The sequence below is a fragment of the Sorex fumeus genome, unplaced genomic scaffold (assembly GCF_029834395.1).
Source record: "Sorex fumeus unplaced genomic scaffold, SorFum_2.1 ptg000018l, whole genome shotgun sequence".
NCBI lineage: Eukaryota > Metazoa > Chordata > Mammalia > Eulipotyphla > Soricidae > Sorex > Sorex fumeus.
In genome coordinates, this window is record NW_026606075.1 from 23458590 (window position 1) to 23480559 (window position 21970).

Genomic DNA, 21970 nt, shown 5'->3' on the forward strand with positions numbered 1-21970 from the left:
TGAACCAGGAGTAACTCCTGTGCATCAGTGGGTATGACCCCAAAAAAAGCAAAAGAAAAAAATACCCAGTATACCCCCCCATCACACACCCTCCCCCTACCTGTGTGGCAGATGATTTCCATGTTACTCTCTCTCTCTACTTTGATTATACTGAATATTTCAACACCAGACCCACCATTATTATTTGGGATTTTACCTCAACACTCAGATCTGCCAAAAAGGTAACATTAGACAATTTGTTTTCTATTGCTGATTATGAATAGGATATGATGTTGGCCACACAATTTTGGAATTCTGAAATCTTAGTAATTAAATCTTGAGGGATTTCTGCCAAAAGCTGCTGGATTCTGAGATTTGTTTCTAAGTCTCTGGGATCATGGCTTAAGCTGCTTTTTTTGTTTTGTTTTGCTTTTTTGGGTCACACCCGGCAATGCACAGGGGTTACTCCTGGTTCCGCACTCAGGAATCACCCCTGGTGGTGCTCAGGGGACTATATGGGATGCTGGGAATCGAACCCAGGTCAGCCGCGTGCAAGGCAAACGCCCTAACCACGGTACTATCACTCTGGCCCCTCTTACCTTCACAAATAACCCAGAAAAGGATCAGTCCTCACTAAGTTAAAAAAAAAAAAAAAAAAAACACTGTCTTCCCATTGTTCATTGATTTGCTCGAGCGGGCCCAGTAACGTCTCCATTGTGAGGCTTCTTGTTACTGTGTTTGGCATACTGAATACTCTCGGTAGCTTGCCAGGCTCTCTGAGAGGGGCGGAGGAATCGAACCTGGCTCGGCCAGGCTGGCTGCATGCAAGGCAAACGCCTTACCGCTGTGCTATCACTCCAGCCCCAAGTCAAGTCCCTCTAAACCCCTATGTGCATGCACGGTCAGTTCAGTAGCTTAGAGCCTGGAAAGCTGGCCGCAGGGATGAGCCTGCATGCTCCTGAGCAAGGTCTAGACTGGGCAGTTCGAGCTCCACCCCCATCCCAAGAGATCCAGAGTGTCTCATCACTGCAGGCTCCTACCTGGCTGTCCACTGGCCTCTGGCAGATGGCAGACCCCGAGCCACCAGGGGGAACAGGTGGTGGGTCAGCACCTTTTCCCACCTGGGGTGGCCAATCTTATTTTTAGAAAGAAATCATAATGTATAACAACTCCAAAAATACCAAGAATGAAATTGTTCTCAAAGGAAAATCATCAATTAAACCAGGGTGAACCATGTACAAGGTCTATTTCCAGCCCTATTGCAGCAATGTTTACAATTTCCCAAATGTGGAAGAAACCCAAGTCTTCAAAAGATGGTAACACAGATGCTTATCAACACAATGGAATATTATTCAGCTGAAAGAAACATTTGCCTTTCACCACAAAATGAAAGGTGTTTGGAGAAATTATACCAAGTCAGAAAAAAAAAATGGAATAGTTTTACCTACAATTCTATCAAGGAAGTCTACGAGAAACTGAAGAAAGCTAAAGCGGAGATAGGTTCAAGGAGAAAAAGTGATGTATATTTGGCAAATATAATCCTAATTATTTCACATACTCCAGAAAACCCAACTTAAATTCTAGGTCCTTTTTAAAAAATTGCTGAGAACATAATTTTCAGACGCTTAAGTAATTTACCCAAAGCATATAACTAAAGTAAGGTCAGGATTCAAATGTCAATAATACCACAAAGTTGTTAGCAGAAAAAAAATTTTTTTCATTATGCTTAAGACACTTCCTCCAGGGGTATGGTGCCGCCAGTAGGTCAATCTGTACCTGTGAGGCGAGCGTATCAGCAGCCTGATGGTGCTTTCAGACTTCCAGATACCCCAAAATTGCTGCTGTGCCTTTGGTCAGACCCCAAACACTTGGGGCAAAGTTTACCAAGAAAGTAAACAGCCAAAAATCGAGTATGTGGGAGACACACCCACAAACCACCTCCAGCTCAGCTATATAATTGGAGGCATGGCTCTCTGGTTCCTGATCGAACTGCTTAACGGCCATGATCCCAGAGACTCAGTAACAAATCTTGAAACCCAACGGATTTTGGCAGAAATGCGTCTGGTCCCTGCAGTAGGTTACCGTTGCCAGGCCACTCCAGGTGGGAATAGGTTTCTTGCTTGGCCATTCCCCCTGGCGGCCCAGTGGCCTCCATCTTCTAGAGACCATTGGAAAGTCAGGTTTGGGCCCTCAGTGATGAGACACAAGGGGGCTCACGGGATGGGGGTGGAGCTGGCCCTTTCTTCCCCACCCCAACAAGACCTCGAGTCACCACCCACAAACAGCCTCTCTGGCTCCTGATCAAGCTGCTTAACGGCCTTGATCCCAGAGACTCAGAATCAAATCTTGAAACCCAGTGGCTTTTGACAGGAATGTGTCCAGACCCCGCAGTAGGATACTGTCGCCAGGCCACCCCAGTGGGGAAAGGGTGCTGCCCTCCATCTGCTCCCGCTTGGCGGTTCGGGTTCGGTGGCTGTCATCCTCCAAAGGCCATTGGACAGGTTTGGGCCCACAGTGACGAGACACGCAGGGCCTCACGGGATGGGAGTGGAGCTGGCCCTTCCCTCCCCACCCCAACGAGACCCCGAGTCGCCGCCCATGAAATGGCCTCTCTGGCTCCTGATCAAGCTGCTTAATGGCCATGATCCCAGAGACTCAGAAAGAAATCTCAAAACCCAGCAGCTTTTGACAGAAATGCCTCTGAACTCCACAGTAGGTTACTGTCACCAGGCCACCCCAGGGAGGAAAGGGTGCTGTCCCTCCACCTGCTCCCCCTTGGTGGTTGGTTCAGTGGCTGTCATCCTCCAGAGGCCATTGGACAGTCAAGTTTGGGCCTGCAGTGACAAGACACGTGTGGCCTCACAGGATGGGGGTGGAGACAGCCCTTTCCTCCCCACCCCAACAAGACCCCAAGTCACCACCTACAAATGGCCTCTCTGGCTTCTGATCAAGCTGCTAAACGGCCATGATCCCAGAGATACAGGAACAAATCTCCAAACCCAGCAGGTTTTGGCAAGAAATCCCTCCAGATTTAATTGTTAAAATTTCAAAATTTCAAAATCGCGCAGCCAGGCTGGAGCGATAGCACAGCGGGTAGGGCATTTGCCTTGCACGCAGCCAACCCAGGTTCAATTCCCAGCATCCCATATGGTCCCCTGAGCTATCGCCAGGAGTAATTCCTGAGTGCAGAGCCAGGAGTAACCCCTGTGCATCACCAGGTGTGACCCAAAAAGCCAAACAAAAAAAAAAAATCACACTGCCACTACCACAGCTGCACGACATCATATCCTATTCATAATCAGCAATAGAAAACAAATTGTCTACTGTTGCCTTTTCGGCAGATCTGAGTGTTGGGGTAAAATCCCAAATAATAATGGTAGGTGTCGTGTCAAAATATTGAATGTAATCAAAGTAGAAAGAGAGTAATGTGGAAATCATTTGCCCCACATGAAGGGGGAGGGTGTGGGATGGGAGTATACTGGGATTTTTGGTGGTGGAGAATGGGCACTGGTCAAGGTACAGCGTTTCATTGTATAACCAAGACTTAAACCCGAAAGTTTTGTAACTGCTCTCACGGTGATGCAATAAATAAAATTATTTTAAAAAATGGGAAAAAAAGGTAAGGTGGAGTTCATGCACAATTCAATCAGCCTAATAAGTGACTGAATAAATAGCAGTACTCCTACATTAAAAAAAAAAAAGACATTTCTTCAAAAGAAAAAAAGCTAAATTTAAGATTTGCAAAACTACCCAAAACGTAAAACACTCAATAGTTCCACTTAATATTATGCCCTAGACAAAGTGATTTGATTAAACAAAACTTAAGCAGTTTATGATTTTTTCCTATTTATGCTTTCAGAATTACTAATATTATATGCATTTAATACCGTGAATTTCGCTTACAAGAGACTCACTTACTCAGAATAGGAGATCCTAACTGCTGCAATAATTTTTTAAGAAGGCATTAAGAGAAACCATTAAATATCTCAGAAAGGGTCTAAGAAAAATAGCAAAAGTGTTGTCATAGGTAATTTTGCATATGGCCAACAGGTCTGACCCTTAGCACCACCCATTCAGTCCCCTGGGCACTGTCAGGTGCTGCACCTAGAAGAGCCCAGAGCCTCCAGGGTGGCAAAAGTACTCTCTGGCATCAATGGGCCTGAGTGGCACCAAATCCCTTGCATTGAACAGCTATTCATCTGGCAGAGAACTGCTGGGAGTGGCCACCAAACCCCACTTATGAGACCCCCCCAAAAAGTATGGTGGGGGACAAGACTATATAAAATATAAAATAGTATGTATTTAGAAAAATCTGTATAATTCACTGTAAGAAGTGCTTACTAATTACTAGAAATTAGAAAATAGAAAAAATTGGTAGGTCATAATTTTGAAAAATTTGATATTCATGGCATGAGTTGTCTAAATTTTATTCAAATCTAAAAGGGATTGACTATGGATCCAAATCAGTCTTTAGTGAATTAGCTATATCTGAGGCCATCACACTCAAGGCATTTTACTTCTTAAGTAGGCATCTGGAAGACAGTACAATTTGAAAGTTTAAGAAACAAACAAACCATACTTCAGGGGGCTACAGAGAAACAGAGCACCAGGAAAGGCACTTGCTGTGCACGAGGCAAACCCAGATACGCTCTCCAGCACCCAATATGGGCCCCTGAACCACCAGGAGTAGTCTGAGCATCATTCAGGTGTGGCCCAGAAACGAAACAAAACAAACAAACAAAAAAACCCTCATACCTTATGCACTGTTTGAGAACTGGCTTCAGTGGTAGTCAACCTGCTACTGTATTATATCTCTCACTAAAAAGTTTATCATTATGAAGTACACCATCAAGAAAGTACTATATATATATATACATATGTGAAAAATTTGATATTCATATATATATACACACACACAAAAAAGCCTCGGGACCAGAGCAATAGCACAGCGGGTAGAGCATTTGTCTTGCACATGGCCGACCCGGGTTCAATCCCTGGCATCCCATATGGTCCCCCAAGCACCGCCAGGAGTATCCTGAGTACAAAGCCAGGAGTAACCCCTGAGCATTGTTGGGTGTGACCCAAAAAAAAAGTAAAATAGAAATAAAATAAATTGGCTTTTTTTTTAAAAAAAAAAGCTCATAATTTGGAGAAAAATGTGAAATCATATTCCTTATGACCTGTATATAAAATAAATAACTCAAACAATAAAAAAATAGTAAAGGATCTGGGGCCAGAGCGATAGTATGTCAGAGAGGGTATTTTCCTTGTACACGGCCGACCTGGCTCGATCCCTAGCATCCTGTATTGTCCTATTCCCCCCCCAACCCGAACCATCAGAAGTGATTTCTGAGTGCCAAGCCAGGAGTAACCACTCAGCATTGCCGGATGTGACCCAACCCCCTCCCACCCCCCAAAAAATAGCAAGGGATCAATAAGAATGAAGAAGAGAAAATACATAAATAGCACATGAAAAGATGCTCAACACTATTAGATTATCAGGGAAGTAAAGTAAGTAAGTAAAGGCCCTCCCGTTGATCGTCGATTTGCTCGAGCGGGCCCAGTAACGTCTCCATTGGAGACTTTGTTGTTACTGTGTCTGGCATATCGAATACTCTCGGTAGCTTGCCGGGCTCTCCGAGAGGGGCGGAGGAATCGAACTCGGGTCGGCCATGTTGGCCGCTTGTAAGGCAAATGCCCTACCGCTGTGATATCGCTCCAGCCCAATATCAATTATCAGGGAAATGCAAATTAAAACCTAGTAAGAAAGTCTACCAGGATCAATAAGCAACAAAAACAATAATGATAATACCATTTCACAATGGCTACTAGAACAGCTATAGTCAAAAAAGATAAGACCTACTAGAATGACAATTATAAAAAATATATAAGCAACAGAAGATTTTGTGAAGAACAGTACATTCTTTGTTGTGATTGGTGAGAATGGAAACTGGCACAGCCTCTACAAAAAATAACACAAAGACTTCCATAAGTTATGACTAGAAATCGTCATATGATCCAGATATCCACTTTGGGGTATCCAAATGAGAAAACACTAATTTGAAAAGATATGCACACACGAACCCTTATACCCACTGCAAGATGATTTGCAGTAGCCAACCTAAGAATGTGATGTGTCCCTGTGTAGGTTTGTCTATAATACACTCTCTCTCACACAGTTGTATGAAGCACGAAATCTTGCCATTTTCAACACACAGATGAAACCTGGGTGGCACTGTGACAAAAAGGCAGAGAAAGGTAAATACATGATGATATAGAAGGAAAAGAAACAAAACAAAGGTTGCAAGTGTAGGTGTGAGTCAGAAAACTATAGAGGGTCAACTGCATAGTGATGAATGGAAACAAAACTGAGTGGTGATTATACTCTAGTTAGTAAATATATACAGATGTTGAGTTATAATGTTTATACAATATCAAGCACTTAAAAACTTATCAATGAAGAAAAACAGACAAATGTTGCTAAGGATATAAAAACAATTAAGAGGGGTCGGAGTGATAGTATAGCAGGTAGGGTGTTTGCCTTGCACACAGCCGACCCAGATTTGGGGCCCAGCACCCCATATGGCCCCCGAGCACCATCAGGAGAGATTCCTGAATGCAGAGCCAGGACTAACCCCTGAGCATCGCTGGTGTCACTCCCCCCCCCCAAAAAAATTAGAACTCTTATTAGCTGCAGTGTTAATGTAAAATGGCATAGTCATTTCGAAAAACAATTTAGCAGCTACCGTAGGATCTAGTAAGTTCACTCCTAAGTAATAAGCAAAAAAAAATAAATAAATAAAGATTTAGCATAGAACTTGCACAATCAGGGCAGCATTACTCCTAAGAGTTTAAAAGTGGGAACAATCCAAAATTACATCACATGATGAATACACAAGTAAAATATAATATAGTCATACAATGGACAATGATTTGGCCAGAGAAAGAAATCCCTGTTACATGCTATGATACTGATAAACCTTGAATAAATTATGTTAAAAGCTGCCACTCATAAAGGACTACACACAGACAATGCCATTTATTTGGCAAACATACGAGAATACTTAAGAGTTAGCAGGGCTGGAAGGAAACAGAGAATGGCTGCTAAAAGGTATGGGGGGGGGTCTGTTTTGAGGGGTGATAAAAATATTCTATATTTTTGTCTAATTTCTAAAATTAGAAAATATACAGTTGAGAAACTGTGAATATACTAAATTATTTTAAATTGGTGAAGTTTTTCATCTACAAGTTATACCTCAAAGTTGATTTCAAATAAAGACAAACAGATACATTTTTTTTGCAGTTTTAAATCCCTTAAGTTCTTAAGATCTAAATGTCAACTTACTCAACGTCCTTGTTTTAAATAAAGAGAATTGGTAATTAGGAAAGAAACATAAAGAAATGGGGTGGGGATTTGCAATCAGGGACTACCCTGACACCAGAGTCTGAGGACTAACAAATTAGAAACTTTTATTTAGCAACCAATTACACTAAACTTCCATCCCCCACCCCCCCGAAATTTAGGGAACTGAATAGCTAAGGGAGCTAGATACTCCAATGTGAATGCAACGAAGTCTAAAGATAGAAAAAGATTGGTCAGAGTGAAGAGGAATTATTTGACCAGGTCTGTTCAACTGACCTCGAACTTCAATCACCTTTGATGACTTACAAATGAGCCACTGAATATACTAGGGAAAGGAAAACAGGTCTCCTCAAATAAATACCCTGTTTTCAGAAAATCATCAAGAGACTTACATTTAAAAGTTTATATTGTCCTGTGCCAAAATTAATGGTCAGTCTCCTTTAATATAACACTAAATACCATAACACTTGTCACTGTGGCAAAGACTATTTAAACTTATCTTAAAAACCATTTTTTCCCTTAAATTTTTATTAGTGAAACACCATGAGGTACAGTTGTAGACTTACAAATTCTTGTGCTTGGGTTTCAGTTATACAATGATCAAATACCCATCCCTCCACCAGTGCCCCATTCTCCACCACCACCAGTCCCAGTATCCCTCCCACCCCCATCCCCCCATCCCACCCTATCTCTGTGGCAGGACATTTCCTTGTTATCTCTCTCCTTTTGAGTGCTGTGGTTTGCAAAAGAGACATTGAGCGGCAATCTTGTTCAGTTTATAGTCTACTCTCATCACGCAAATCCCATCCTGAGAGGAACCTCCCAACACCCTTTATTTGGTGCTCCCTTCTCTATCTGAGCTGCCTTTTCCCCTAAGGTGTTCGGCTGTCCTCAAAGCCATGAAGTAATCCTCCTGGTACTTATCTCGGCTATTCTTGGGTGTTAGTCTCCTATTTTGTTACTTTATGAAAAAAACAATTTTTTAAAGGTGGATTCTTGCTATATAAAGGCAGTCAACTTTGGAACGTGGAGTTTTCCTTCTTCAAGTACATGTATTATAGTTCACTGAACATTTTCTTATGAAACGAATTCTAAACGGTGGTTAAGCTCCCCAGGACAATACTTAAAATTCTAGTCCCATCAAATCTAAGCATTCTCCACCACAATATATTCAGGGAGAGTGGGTGATTATGTTCAAATTTTCAATTGTTGACACCAGGGATTCAGCTCCTGCTAGCTACCCATGATTTCAAAAAGTAATCGTGACTTTAAAAGTTATAGAATAAAATAAAAACACTGCATTTCCTCTTCAAAAATCACCAACATTAAACCAAATGTATGACTCTGCAGCATTTAAACAAAACTCACATCATAAGGTAATGTCATAAAAATAAAATGAGCTCTCATTATTACCCTCGATTCAAGTTGTGTTGTATATAATAGCTTCCCAAATCCCTATGCTTTGTAAGACAACCAGTAATTTGTATGTTTTGTCCTTGTTACTATTTCTGTTAATATAAAAAAGTTTTAAAGTTAATAAAAATTAGTGTCTGCTTGAAAAAAAAACACTGGCAATTTAGAGATAAAATAAAGGAGAATAATCACATGCTGCAATCAAAGATAATCTTGCACCACTGTTTATTTCCTTTAGCTGTTATTTTAAGAGCTTCCCATTTCTGAATTAATTCAAAAGAAAAACTAGAACTGTAAGAAATGTTAAAAATTCAAATAATATATATACTGAAGGCAGAAAAATATTCAGGATTCTGCCCAAGGTCATTGAGCAAATGGTAGAAAAATAAAGTCGGCGGTCTGGTTCTAGAATAAACTTTTCAAAAAATTATCCTTTAGATAACATGCTTACAATAGTGTTCATGTTTATGGTTTTAAAGTATACAATTACTGCATCTTCATCACCTACAAAATGTTCAAAACCCTACAACCACTGTCCTTATGTTACTTCTAATTCACCTCTTCCTCCCCTCACCTCCCTCCACCTCTTGTTAATCTGACTTCTGTGACCCAAGGCCAAGCATTTGCCATCATTCAATACTGTCTATTCCCTTGTCTTGTTACTTTATAGACAAACGACTGATATGTCTGGTATTTAGTGTTTCTCCCTCTGACTTATTTTTCATCTGGTGATTCCCTCCAGTCCCACCCATGTTGTAGCAATCTGCATGATTTCACCTTTTCTTTGTCGTCTTCTTTCCTTTCCTTTTATTTTTTAAGACTTTTTACTGAATCACTGTGAGATAGATCTTTACAAAGCTGTTCATGATTAGGTTTCAGTCATGGAGTGTTCCAACACCCATTCCTCCACCCATGGACATGTCCTAGCACCAGGGTCTCCAGTTTCCTTCCCACCACCCTCCTCCCCCCAGCCTGCCTCTAGGGCAGGGCCTCTACCCCATCTCCTCCCCCTCCCCCTTTTGGGCACTGTGGTCTGCAATACAGATACTTAAAGATTATCAAGTATCTCCCTTTACCTACTTTTAACATTCAGTTCTTGTCCAGTGTGATCATTTCCAACTCTCATTGTCATACTGGTCTCTTCTGTATCTTACCTACCTCCGCCCCACACACAATTGTGCTAGATTTCACAAGATTTCACCTTTTCTTACTGCTGTATAATACTTCATTGTAGAGACACCCTATTTCTATCCAATCCCCTCTATTGGTGGAAAACAAACTTCGGTAATTTACCTTACTCCTTCCTCTAATTCCCCTAACACCAGGTTAAAGATAAAGAAATGTTTATATAAATAGATATAATTTATGTAGCACATTCTTATGAATTCTAGATGGCAATTAAGTTTCTTTGTGGCTTCTACATAAACATTTTCCATAAAAAAGTAATCAAGTAAAAAATGCATGTAATACACTTCTTTTAGAGATTAGGGAAATTTTATTTGCATTTTACAATATGCCAAGGACTTGTAAGCAACTTGCTAAACATTATGACAAACTGAGATTTGGCATTAGGTCACAAGTAAAACCACAGAACTGACTAAATCAACTCAGGATATGCATCATCAACTCTAAGAAAACTGCTAAATGATAAAAAATTAGCATTTTTATAAACAAAACCCCAGTCACACCTGGCAGATATTTCTGGGATCCTTTTTTTTGTGATCTAACACTTCAATTTCTCATCAATTTTCTTTCCAAATATTCCAAATATACCAAAACACCATCAGAGGACTTCTAGCTACTATGAGAGTATTTCCCAAAATTCTACCACTACTTATTTTCCCTCGGGGTGCAGGGGGTATAAACTCTGGTTGTGCATGCTTCTACAGTAGACACTGTTTTGGCTTTGTATAAAAAGCAAAAACTTTCAATAGCTACATATGCTAAATCACTTGCATTCAGATGTCTTTTTCTTCTATCATCAACCAAGTAAAAATAATCAGAATTCTGTGAATACCTTCCTTCCTAGTTTGATCTACTCAATATTTAAAAATGCACACCACTTTTTATTCTACATTTATTCCTTGCTTTAATAATTTGAAAGGTTCTCATATTTTTTGCTTACAAAAGATCTATATCCTATAAAATAAAATGTTTTTTTCTAAGAAAAAGGAAAAGTATTACACTAGAAATCTTGATAGCATGTTTACAGTTACACTCTAAAAATAAGCCAAAGAAAGTCCGTTATTACACTGCTCTGTTTTAAATATTAAAGTAGGAGCTGGAGAGATAGTACAAGAGGGAAGGCGTTTGCCTTCCAGATAGCTGTGTTGGTCACAACCCTGATTCAAATCCCCAGCATCACATATGGTCCCTTGAGCACCATTAGGCATGATTCCTGAACACAGAACCAAAAATAGCCCACACCTAAACCCCCCGCCCCCGCCACACACACACCTCCAAATGCTGAAACAAGCAGTGGTTTAGAAGCAGTTATAATAGAAGTCCTCAAACAGGGGCCATATGAACCCTTGTAGTAAGTCCCCAAGATATTTGACAAGGGCCACAGATGAAAACATGTAAATGGGTGTTGCCTGGGAAAGGGACCATAAGAAGGAAACATGGTCAGAAAGGGTTCACAGACCAAAAAAAAGGCTGAGAAGTATTAAGCTCTAACACTAACTCTGGCAATTCTGTTTTGTTTTGAGGGCTACACGCACCCAGCAATGCTCAAGGGTAACTTCTGGGTACTCAGAGATAACTCCTGGCACTGTGCTCAGCAATCACTTCTCGCAGTGCTCAGGGGACCATATGGGGTGACAGGGATCGAACCCACCTCTGCCTAATTTACTATCTCTCCAGCCCCTAACTGGCAATTCTGGAATACAAAGAAGTCAATACACATATTCAGGAGATACTTACCAAGTATTCAGAAGCCATTTTAGTATGAAATATGAAGGATTTTCTTAGAGAAAGTTTTTACTTTTACAAGTTATTTTCAGCATCATTGCCTAAAGTGGTACTGGTTTCCCCACCAGCATGGATAGGCATAGTCCCCACAACAACAAAATAATAAACTGGCTAGAGAGATAGTATAGCAGGGAGGTTGCCTGCCTCACACGCAGCCAGTCTATGTTCAATCCCCAGGACCCCATGTGGTTTCCCAAGTCTGTCAGGAGTGATCCTTGAGTCTGTGTAGAGCCAGGAGTAAGCCCTGAGTACTAATGGGTGTGCCTAACCACAAAAATAATCATCATCAATTTCAATAAGAACATAAATAGTTTTTTGGAAAATAGTTATTTCTTCAAGGATAGTAAGTAGCCAGTAAACACATAAATATATGCTCAGCATCACAAAAGCATCAGGACAAGGCCTAAGCAAATCAAACACACAATGAGATACTTCACACACACTAGAATGGCAAAAATCAAAAATAGATAATAGTGACTATTGACAAGGATACAGAAAACAAAACAAAATAAAACAAACAAAAATTTTAAAAAAACCTCTCCTACCCTGCTGGTGGAAATGTAAAAAGGTAGTCACTGTGGGAAAGCCTGCAAGTTCCTCCAAGACTCAACATAGAGTTACCATGTGCCCCATCAATTTCACTCCAGGGCATAGTCAGGAGTATTTTAAAAATCCTTTAAACAAGTGTTTCTAACAGAACTAATTCACAACTAAAAAAAAAAAAAAAAAAAAGATCAACATATCACCTATGACTCTTAAAAGCACCAAAACCAAAATCAGAGGAGGCAATTACTGAATTATTCTCTGCACACAGGTCTACAATGGTTTCATCTGGGAGTTCTTACACTGGGTAGGACAGAGACACTACCACTACTATGTGAAATCAGAACACCATAGGACAGTAAAAGCTGTCCTATGAAATAAAGCAGAATGGAAACAAGAAGGACATTTGGTACAAAGGCTAATCCATCTAACACCATACCTATTGGAATGTGGAGAAATTTTTCAAGTGCTTTAAAAACATCTCATAATATTTGGATGTGCATTACTTTTCTGCTCCTATCATATTGATCTAATTCTATCATATCAACCTACAGTCTATTAATTAGACCTACTTTAGTGAAAGTTTATATTCAATCATATTTATATTTAGTTAAATTAGTTTAACTGTCATGATTTGGGAAAAAATTAGTTCTTAGCTTTTTTTAGCTTTTAGTAATTCTGGTTAAAAAAAAAAACTTGGGTCTCCTAAATTGCTGGGGAGGAGTATTTTAAAGATAAGACACAGAAAAAAATACAACAGATTTCAAAGAAAATTCTTCAAAGCATGCACATCCTCTTGCAGTACAAGAGCAGCTAAAAGATGAAAATCTAGAAAATGACGCTCAGGAAAATAGTCATCACTCCAGTGATTCTTGGAATGAAGTAACTTCGCTCTTTCCTTAGACCTTTCTATGGTTATTCCACCAAGATCATCTGAATTCTCAGTGCTTCTAGTTCAGATCCCTAAGAAAATACTTCCAATAACTTACATATTTCCTTTTGAAGAAAAAAATATATGGATCAAGTAGCACTGTGGCACTGTCCTTCCATTGTTCATCGATTTGCTCAAGCGGGCACTAGTAACGTCTCCACTGTGAGACATGTTGTTACTGTTTTTGGCATATCAAATACACCATGGGGAGCTTGCCAGGCTCTGCCGTGCAAGAGGGATACTCCCAGGAGCTTGCAGGACTCTCTGAAAAGGACAGAGGAATCAAAGCCGGGTCAGCCGCGTGCAAGGCGAACACCCTACCCGCTGTGCTATGGCTACAGCCCATGGATCAAGTAATTGTACATATTTCTGATCAACTGAGACTGGCTTCCCATGTGCAATCAGCCTTAACACTAAGTCAACTGGGCCAGGTCAACACGGATCTCCCCACAGAAAACAAAGCCATCTTCCTATGAGCAATCATCTTCAAAAGCCACAGCACCCTGACACTATGCCTTAAAGATGCTTGTCTCAAAAAGAATTCTAATGTGTTTTAAGGAGTGATGTAAACCATGATTCGTTTAACAAGAAATTGTTACAAGATCTATACCAGCCTCTACTAAAAGGAACATACCTTTCAAAACGGAAAGACTCCTCACTCCCAACTTTTAATAGGAAGATAACTGAAAATGCTACTCAGCTGCAAAAAAGGAGTCATTCCTTTCTTTCTTTTTTCATTTTGTACCATACCCAGGGGTGCTCTGGGCTTACTCCTGGTCCTTCACTCAAGGATCACTCCTGGTGGGTGTTAGGTATCAAAGCCAGGTTGGCCAAGCATAAGGCAAGCAAGCGCCCTAACAGAAGCAGTTGTCTCGAAGAGGGGAACCAACTCAGAAGAAAAATAGACTGGGGAAAGATTTCCAGGTAACAGCAGGGCCATGGTCAAGAAACACTCATCACCCAAACTCTCATTACCCCCTGACAACATAAGCCTGGCTGGTGCTCAGACAGGCGGCCAATCAGCCACTGCCGCATGCCTCCCTTCAGGCTTCCCCTTCTTGAAGGATAGTATTTACTAACCAGTCTGCACCAGTCTCGCCATTCATACTCAACTAGCTTTTCAGCTCCAGAATCAGCTACAAAATGGAAAAACCATACTATCAATAAATAGTACGGAATCCACCTATTCCATTTTGTAAATTTAGCTGCCTCTGAGAATTTTACAACAATGTAGCAGAAATAATAAAATAACTCTAACAGCCTGTAGCTTCAACTCCTGCCCTCTTGGGACACTGCTGTCACTACGTAAAAAGACCGAATGGCTCCTAGTGGAAACTGTGTACATGCTACTGCCACCCCACCTGACTGCCCCAGGTAACCTCCAGATATTTGAGAGGTTCTCCTGAAACACCAAGCTGTCAGGTGACTGTCATCCCATGGGCAACTCCCAGCAAGAGCACTGCCAAAACAAAGCTAAATCTAGTACAAAGACAAAACGGTGAGCAAACAACTCTTCGAGCCACTACACTTTGATGATTTGTTACACGGCAATAGACGATTATGACAGTGATGGAACAGTACACCTAAACTTGATGAAGTATCAGCAGCAATTCAACAACATGCATTTTAAAAATATCAATCTAAGGAAAAGAGAGCAGGAACTCATGCCAATGAACGAGTATTATATACCATTCTCCACTACCGTATTGTCCTAGGTTAAGATAGAAAGATAAAGTTAGTCTAACAGATAGAAAGTCCTCTAGTCTTGTCTATCGCTACCAGTTTCCAGTTTTAAATTTTATTAGGGGTGGGCTGACACTCAGAGGTTCTCACGGGCCACTCGGGCTGTGCTCAGGAGTAGCTCCTGATTCAGGCTCAGGGGACCACGCAGTGCACAGGACTGAACATTGATCTGATACATCTAAGACAAGTGTCTTAACCCCTGTATTATCTCTCTGGCCAAAGAACTTGTGTTTTTATTGGGCAAGGGGTCCACACCTGGCAGTACTCAGGGTCACTTAGGAGTCCATCATCTGGGGCCAGAGATCAAACAATGGTCAGCCAAATGCAAGCGGCACCAGAACTCCTGTACTCTCTTGACAGATCATCTTAAATTTTAAATGCACAAGGGAGTAGTGACATCAAATGTTCATAAATGACAACAAAATAGAGAACATCCATAAATTATGGGTCATGTTTATAAGGATAAGGCTTTCAACACTCAAACACTGAAAATTACTGCAACTTGAAGGATATCAAGTTATCCATTTTTCATGAGAATGTTGAATTGTAGGCCATTTTTAAAAACATATAGAGTGCAGTAAGTTTTGAGGCCACAAAAAGATGGTCACTATACTCAATTTTTGCAACTTTTTTTTCTTTAATTAGAGGGGATACATGTGTACTGACCAAAGCACTAGAATTCAGACAACCTCGGTCTAGTCAGGCAAGATGGCCTAATAAGGCAAATCACTTTTTACCTTTGATTATTTTACCTTTATCTTTTTGAGGACTCCAGAGTCCTGAACTATGCCCTACAATTAGCATTCCCATCACTCACAAGGACCATGAGTTTCAATTGGTAAGAATACTATAGAGGGAAGTGGGTGGTGGTATTAATGCTGTATGCCTAAAACTCAACTGTAACTTTATAAAACAACATGCTTTATTAAAACAAACAAAATTTAAATAATACTATGGCTGTAAATATTTTCCTGAATTATTACTGATACAATTACTACCTAATTACAGTCTGCCCATATTAAGCTTATTATATCCTAAATGTATATTCATCAGTGGGAGCGAAAGCATAGTGGGTAGGGCGTTTGCCTTGCACACGGCTGACCCAGGTTCAATTCCTCCGCCCCTCTCAGAGACCCCAGCATGCTACCAAGAGTATTCAGCCCACACGACAAAGCCTGGCAAGCTACCCATGACATAAACGATATGCCAAAAACAGTAACAAGTCTCACAATGGAGACATTACTGGTACCCGCTCAAGCAAATCGATGAACAATGGGAGGACAGTGCTATAGTGTTATACTGAAGCACAGGTATGCTAAATCACTTTCTAAGGTCTCATAGCAGGTTAGGAACAAAGTTAGGGTCTAACACAGGGTTTTGTTTTCATTTCACTAGAGAGGATGCATGTGTACTGAACAAAGCACTAGAATTAAGTCCCCCCAATAATTGGACAGGGAGATAAGAGAACAGGAAGTTTGAATCACAGCCAGCAGTCCTCAGCATCACTTCTGGTGGTTAGCAGGAGATCATATATGGTGCCAGGAATCAAACCAGGGTCAGCCTCATGCAAGGTTAATGCTGTAACCACTATACTATCTCTCTAGAGTAAAACCCTACCCTCCACTGAGTCTCCATGAGAGCCGAAAGTCCAATAACTAAATACAAAACCAGAATTCTAGTGTCAAGAATTCAAACAAGAGATACAGATAACACCACAGCAACAGAATGAAAATTAGGGAAGCTAAATTCTGAGGGCCATTCTACATTCATGGGCGTGAAAGAAGCAGGATGTCTTATAAAGACAAACACCTCTCTAGGATGCTTCTTTTCCGGTCATTAAGTGAGACCTGACTAAAAAAATTTCAAGATATTTTTCTTCCCATCTTTGAAATTCTGATTCTATTATTTAATTAAATGGTATCTCCAAAATGAATTGTCTAATCCAACCAATCAACAGTAATATATTAAAATGCATTTAATTTTCTATACACCTAGTTTTCCCCTCCTTTGAACAAACTGCACTCATTCTGGCACTTACACATTCTTACTCAGACTACAAAAGCCTGTATTAATGTTCTACACTGGCTTCTGAACTCTCCTTTTATGTCTTTTATTAGACTAATATCCTTTAGAGATGATATTTTCAAGTATTTGTTGAGTGAATTAACAAAAAATAAGGGAGATACAGAATAATTCAATAAATATGTTTACTGTACAAAATTATATTTTCTCTCTAGTTTTTTATTTACTTTGGGGGGTGGTGTGTCATACCCAGCTGTGCTCAGGGCTTACTCCTTGCTCTGGTCTTAGGGATCACTTCTGGTATGCTCAGTGGACAATATGAGATGCTGAGGATAAAACCCAGATAGGCCACAACGAAACAAGCACCTTACCCACTATACTCTTTCCAGTCCCTTCTTTCCAAGCTTTAAAATCACATTATAGATGGGGCTGGAATGATAGCACAGCGGGTAGGGCGTCTGCCTTGCACTTGGCCCGAGCTGGGTTCAATTCCCAGCATCCCATATGGACCCCCGAGCACCGCCAGGAGTAATTCCTGGGCGCATGAATCAGGAGTAACTCTTGTGCATCGCTGGGTGTGACCCAAAAAGCAAAAAATAAATAAAATCACATTATAGAGGGCTGGGGAGATAGTGCAAAGGCTAAATGCATGCCTTGCATATATTTTAATATAAATTTTATTTTTAAAATACTGAAAATGAGGCCAGAGCATTACTACAGCAGGTAGAGCGTTTGCCTTGCACAGGGCCAACGTGGTTTTGCTCCCCAGCATCCCATATTGTCCCCAGAGCCCTTGCCAGCAGTGATCCCTGAGTGTAGAGCCAAGAGTAAGCTCTACAGGTATGGCCCCAAAACCAAAGAATAAAATAAAATATTGAAAATGGCGGATTTAAAAAGAAAAATGTTCACTATATAACATAAAAATGAATCTGGTAACTTTTAAAACATTTAAGTAGAGGGATTCAGAACCGCTATTCCATAAGAACACATTTACACCAAAGGAAGTCAAGAGCAGAAAGGGACAAAGAGACAGATCTAAAAATTCACTCTGGGATGAACAAGGGCAGCTGGACGTAAATGGAAGAGACTCAGCACTGTCACAGTCATCAAAAACGAAGACCACAAACAGGAAAGTGTGTTTCAAGCTGTCTCCTGACCTAACTTAGCCATCCCCTAAATAAAGCATTGTATGAACTTGAATAATCACTGACCTTTGAGCGCATCCACTTATAAAGAACAAAAGTTTTATAACTTAACGCTACAATCAACCTATAAAACTACTACCGGGTTTATATTTTCCATGCTGATTTGATGCATGGCAAAGAGGAAAGTGTTGGTCGTGGCAACATTATATGTCACAATAGAGCTAGTCTGGGTGGAGACAGTGTCCTGCCCTAATAAAGAGAATCAGCTACATGCAATGAGCCATGAAACGGAATGATCAAATAGCAAATAGTCAAAGATGTAGAATAAGAAACACCAATTAACTATCTAAATGGCAAAATATAACTAAATTAAGAAGTATTAACAAGTTATTCATGACAATACCTTTAAGACAGTTTAAAATAACACTCATTAGGCAAGTTATGAAGTAGATCTTTAAGAATGTCTATGATTTAAGAACCATCTTATTTTCCACAACATAAGATACTAAACTTCTAAGAGAAGAAAAATTCTCAAAGTGCTACCATTTGTAAAATCCTAGAAGTTCCAAGGCAACTGTACCAATTTTTTTTTAAATGAAATTAGGGGCAATAGAATAGTGTCTGGGTCTAGTCTCCTCCATTTGTTGACTTCAAGATGTCAACAACTAGAATCATTTTCTCCATGAAACTACCAGGTTAGTACTCTAAACCGGGATATTCATCGTCTTTCAGGATTATATGGGAAGGAAGGAAGGAAGGAAGGAAGGAAGGAAGGAAGGAAGGAAGGAAGGAAGGAAGGAAGGAAGGGAGGGAGGGAGGGAGGGAGGGAGGGAGGGAGGGAGGGAGGGAGGGAGGAAGGGGAGGGAAAGGAGGGAAAGGAGGGAAGGGAGGGAGGGAAGGGCAGTGAGGGAGGCAGCGAGGAAGAGAAAATAAAAAAGAAAGAGAAGCAAAGGAAGAAAGAAAAAGGAAAAACAAGCCAAACCAGGGACATACCTGTGACCACAAATTACAAAGTTACTACTGCATTTGGCCTGCCTGCAAACAAAAAGTTACCACTGCACTAATCCCGGGGAAATTAAGAAACAAGTTCAAAAGTTGGGAACAAATTACACGTGTTGTTAGCAACTGCTGCAAGAAGCCCAGTGCACTTTGGAAAGCGAAATTTACAGCGCTGGGGCGCGAACTGAAGGGCAGACAATGAGCTTCCTAGCGGCCGGTTTCTCCCGTTTCTGTGCCAAGCACTTCCGTGGCTGGGGCTGATAAGGTCAAGAAGGAAAAGAGGCTCCAGTGGGAAATGGGATCCTCGCACAGCCCGGAGCCCCGGTGACGCACGGGGCGCTTGGAAAAGATCCCAGCGTTTACCTTCTTAAAAGCAGTCGGGGAGGAAGATGGTCGTCCACGTGCACCATTGTTTTCCAGGTGTGTTTATGTATTTTTAACTCGGGCTCGGGTGGCAGGACCCTCAGCCTACTTGGAGGGGGGGAACGGCAGCGCCGCTCCTGGTGTGTGGGCGCAACACAAATCTTAAATAATAAAAACAATCTCTTCGGGTGGTGGTTGTTTCATTGCAGCCGGCTCGGTACCCTCACCGCTCCAACACACCTCTGCCAATCACTCGGTGCAGCTCTCCGCCGCCGCCTCCTCGGGTCCCCATGACAATCCCATCTCGGGCTTGCACAGCACCCCCCCGCCCCCCACCTCTCCCGAGCACCGGGCCGCCTCCTCCAGGCCCCCGCCCAGGCCGGGCCAGACACACTTGCCGAGCAGGTGACAACTCCACCTGCCTGGACAGCTCTCTCCGCCCGCTCCCGCGAGGCGGCCCTGCAGCCCTCCCGGCGCGCGGGCCCCGCTCCGCGGCCAGGGCACGACCCGCCCCTGCAGGCGGCGCGAGGGGGGAGGGGGCGGCCGGGGCCGACGAGGTTCCATCCCGACCTCCGCCAGCGAGAGAAGCGGGGACTCGGGCTGCAACCATCACCACCACCACCCCCATCACCAAAGAAATAAACAAGGGTGCGGCGGCCCCCGGCACCAGCGGCGGGCGCGGGTGGGCGCGCAGGGAACTTGTCTCCTCCAACCCCCGGCCCAGGAGGGGCGACGCCGCTCACCTTGAAGGGGTTGTTCAGATCCGGATCCGCAAAGGGATTACTGTCGAAATCCGACATCTCCCTGGCGCGCGGCGTCACCCAGCCGACCCAGGCGCAGAGAGAGAGACGAGGCGAGGCCGCCGCCCCCCTGCGCGCTCACGTCGTCGCCGCCGCCGCCGCCGCCGCCGCCGAGCAGATCCGGGTGCAGCTCGCGGGGCCACCCAGCCGGCCGCGCCACTGAGCATGCCCGGTGCGCCGGGCTCCCGGCCCGCGGCGCCGCTCGCGCTCGCCGAGCCGCTCCTCCCGCTCCGGATCCAGCGCGCCGGGCTTTGCCGACCACCGCGCAGGGGCGGAGGGAGCGGAGGGAGCGTACGGGGCGAAGGTGAAGCGGCCTCCGCGGCCAGGACATCTCAGAGATTTGCCCCCCCCCACTCCAATCCCGTGCTCCCCACCCCCCCACCCCGCGGGCTGGACAGGTTTATGCCGTCATCGTTTTTTGAAATCGGCGCTTTCTGGCTTCGTGTAACTAAGGGAGGAGGTGTGGTGCTTGTGCTCAGGACGGACTCGCACGCCCCGCGCCCACGCGGGCCGCACACCTGAGCTGGGCGTGGCCAGGAAAGTCGCTTCCGGGGCGGGACGAGGGGGACCCGGGAAGCTCCGCCCCCTGCTCCCCCCACTCCTCCAGTATAAGGTCCAGGAGAGTGAGTGGTGAGTGCGGAAGCTACGGGCACCCGCACTCTGCCGAGCCCACCTGGGAATCCCAGGCTCCCTTCTTCCGGTCCCTGCGGCTCCAAGTTGCTGCCAAATCCTGGACACCAGCCTCGGGGCTCCCGAGCCGCCCCGGCCCCGCGTGGGTTTGGGCAATGAGGGTGGGTACCAGGGTCCAGCTTCTGATTCCCATCCTCCAGAATCTGCAAAATGGCTACGTCTCCGGAAACGGTGGGAACAGAGGGCAGAGGTCCAGTGCATCGAGGACGTCAGGTTAATGTTAGTGGATGACAAACATTAATGTTAGGTCGTTTTGTTGTTGTTGTTTAAAGCATTGGGGCACAAAATATACACGTGATTTCTTTTCTTAAACCTTGTCATTTCCCAATCGGGGGTGAGATTACCCAAAAATAAAAAGGGTGTGTCTAAGAAGTATGTACCTTTCGTTGCCTCACCTCTGAACCCAATGAGAAGGCCATTTCTTGCCTTCTTGATCTTCCTTCTTGATCTTGCCTTCTTGATCTTCCTTCTCTAACAGAAAAGCACTTTGCAAATAAAGCTGTAAAAGTCAGAATTTTGCCCACTTGACAGGTGCTAAAGAACTGAAAAGAACTGAAAATTAGGTTTCTTATCCACTGCAGGGCATGGGGGACGTGCACTATAATTTTGCCTGTGAAATTATACTTTTCTCCCCACTATGAAAACACTGGAGATGATTGGGGGTGGATGGGAAGCTGTAATCTCTTTGACAGGCCCTGAGTTAGGTTAGATGACAAAGAAATTGCTTCTCAGAATCTGTGAGTGTCACTGACAACACAGCAATGGGCGTGACAGAGCAGCAGGATTCTAGGTGTGAAATAAAGCAAACTACTTGTTGTGTTCATCATCTTCACCCAGAAACTGCCGGGTTCATAGCTTAGTACGCAAAGCAAGCATTGGGTTCAAATCCCTATTCTGATTCTACTAGTGTCACTCCCAACGTAAATCTGTAGATTTGTTAAAAGTAAAGTAAAGTAAAGGCCCTCCCGTTGATCATCGATTTGCTCGAGCGGGCCCAGTAACGTCTCCA

The 21970-nt window shown here is 42.9% G+C and overlaps 1 protein-coding gene across 1 annotated transcript in view; it reads right to left on the reverse strand.

Annotated features, from left to right (window-relative positions):
* Positions 1 to 20474, reverse strand: part of SCAMP1 (secretory carrier membrane protein 1) — a 94594-nt gene extending 74120 nt beyond the window's left edge. Inside the window, exon 1 of the mRNA XM_056112525.1 lies at positions 20215 to 20474. Coding sequence (XP_055968500.1) covers positions 20215 to 20271 — 57 coding nt within the window. The 5' untranslated portion in view covers positions 20272 to 20474. The remainder of the gene's footprint in view (positions 1 to 20214) is intronic.
* Positions 20475 to 21970: the final 1496 nt, after the last annotated feature.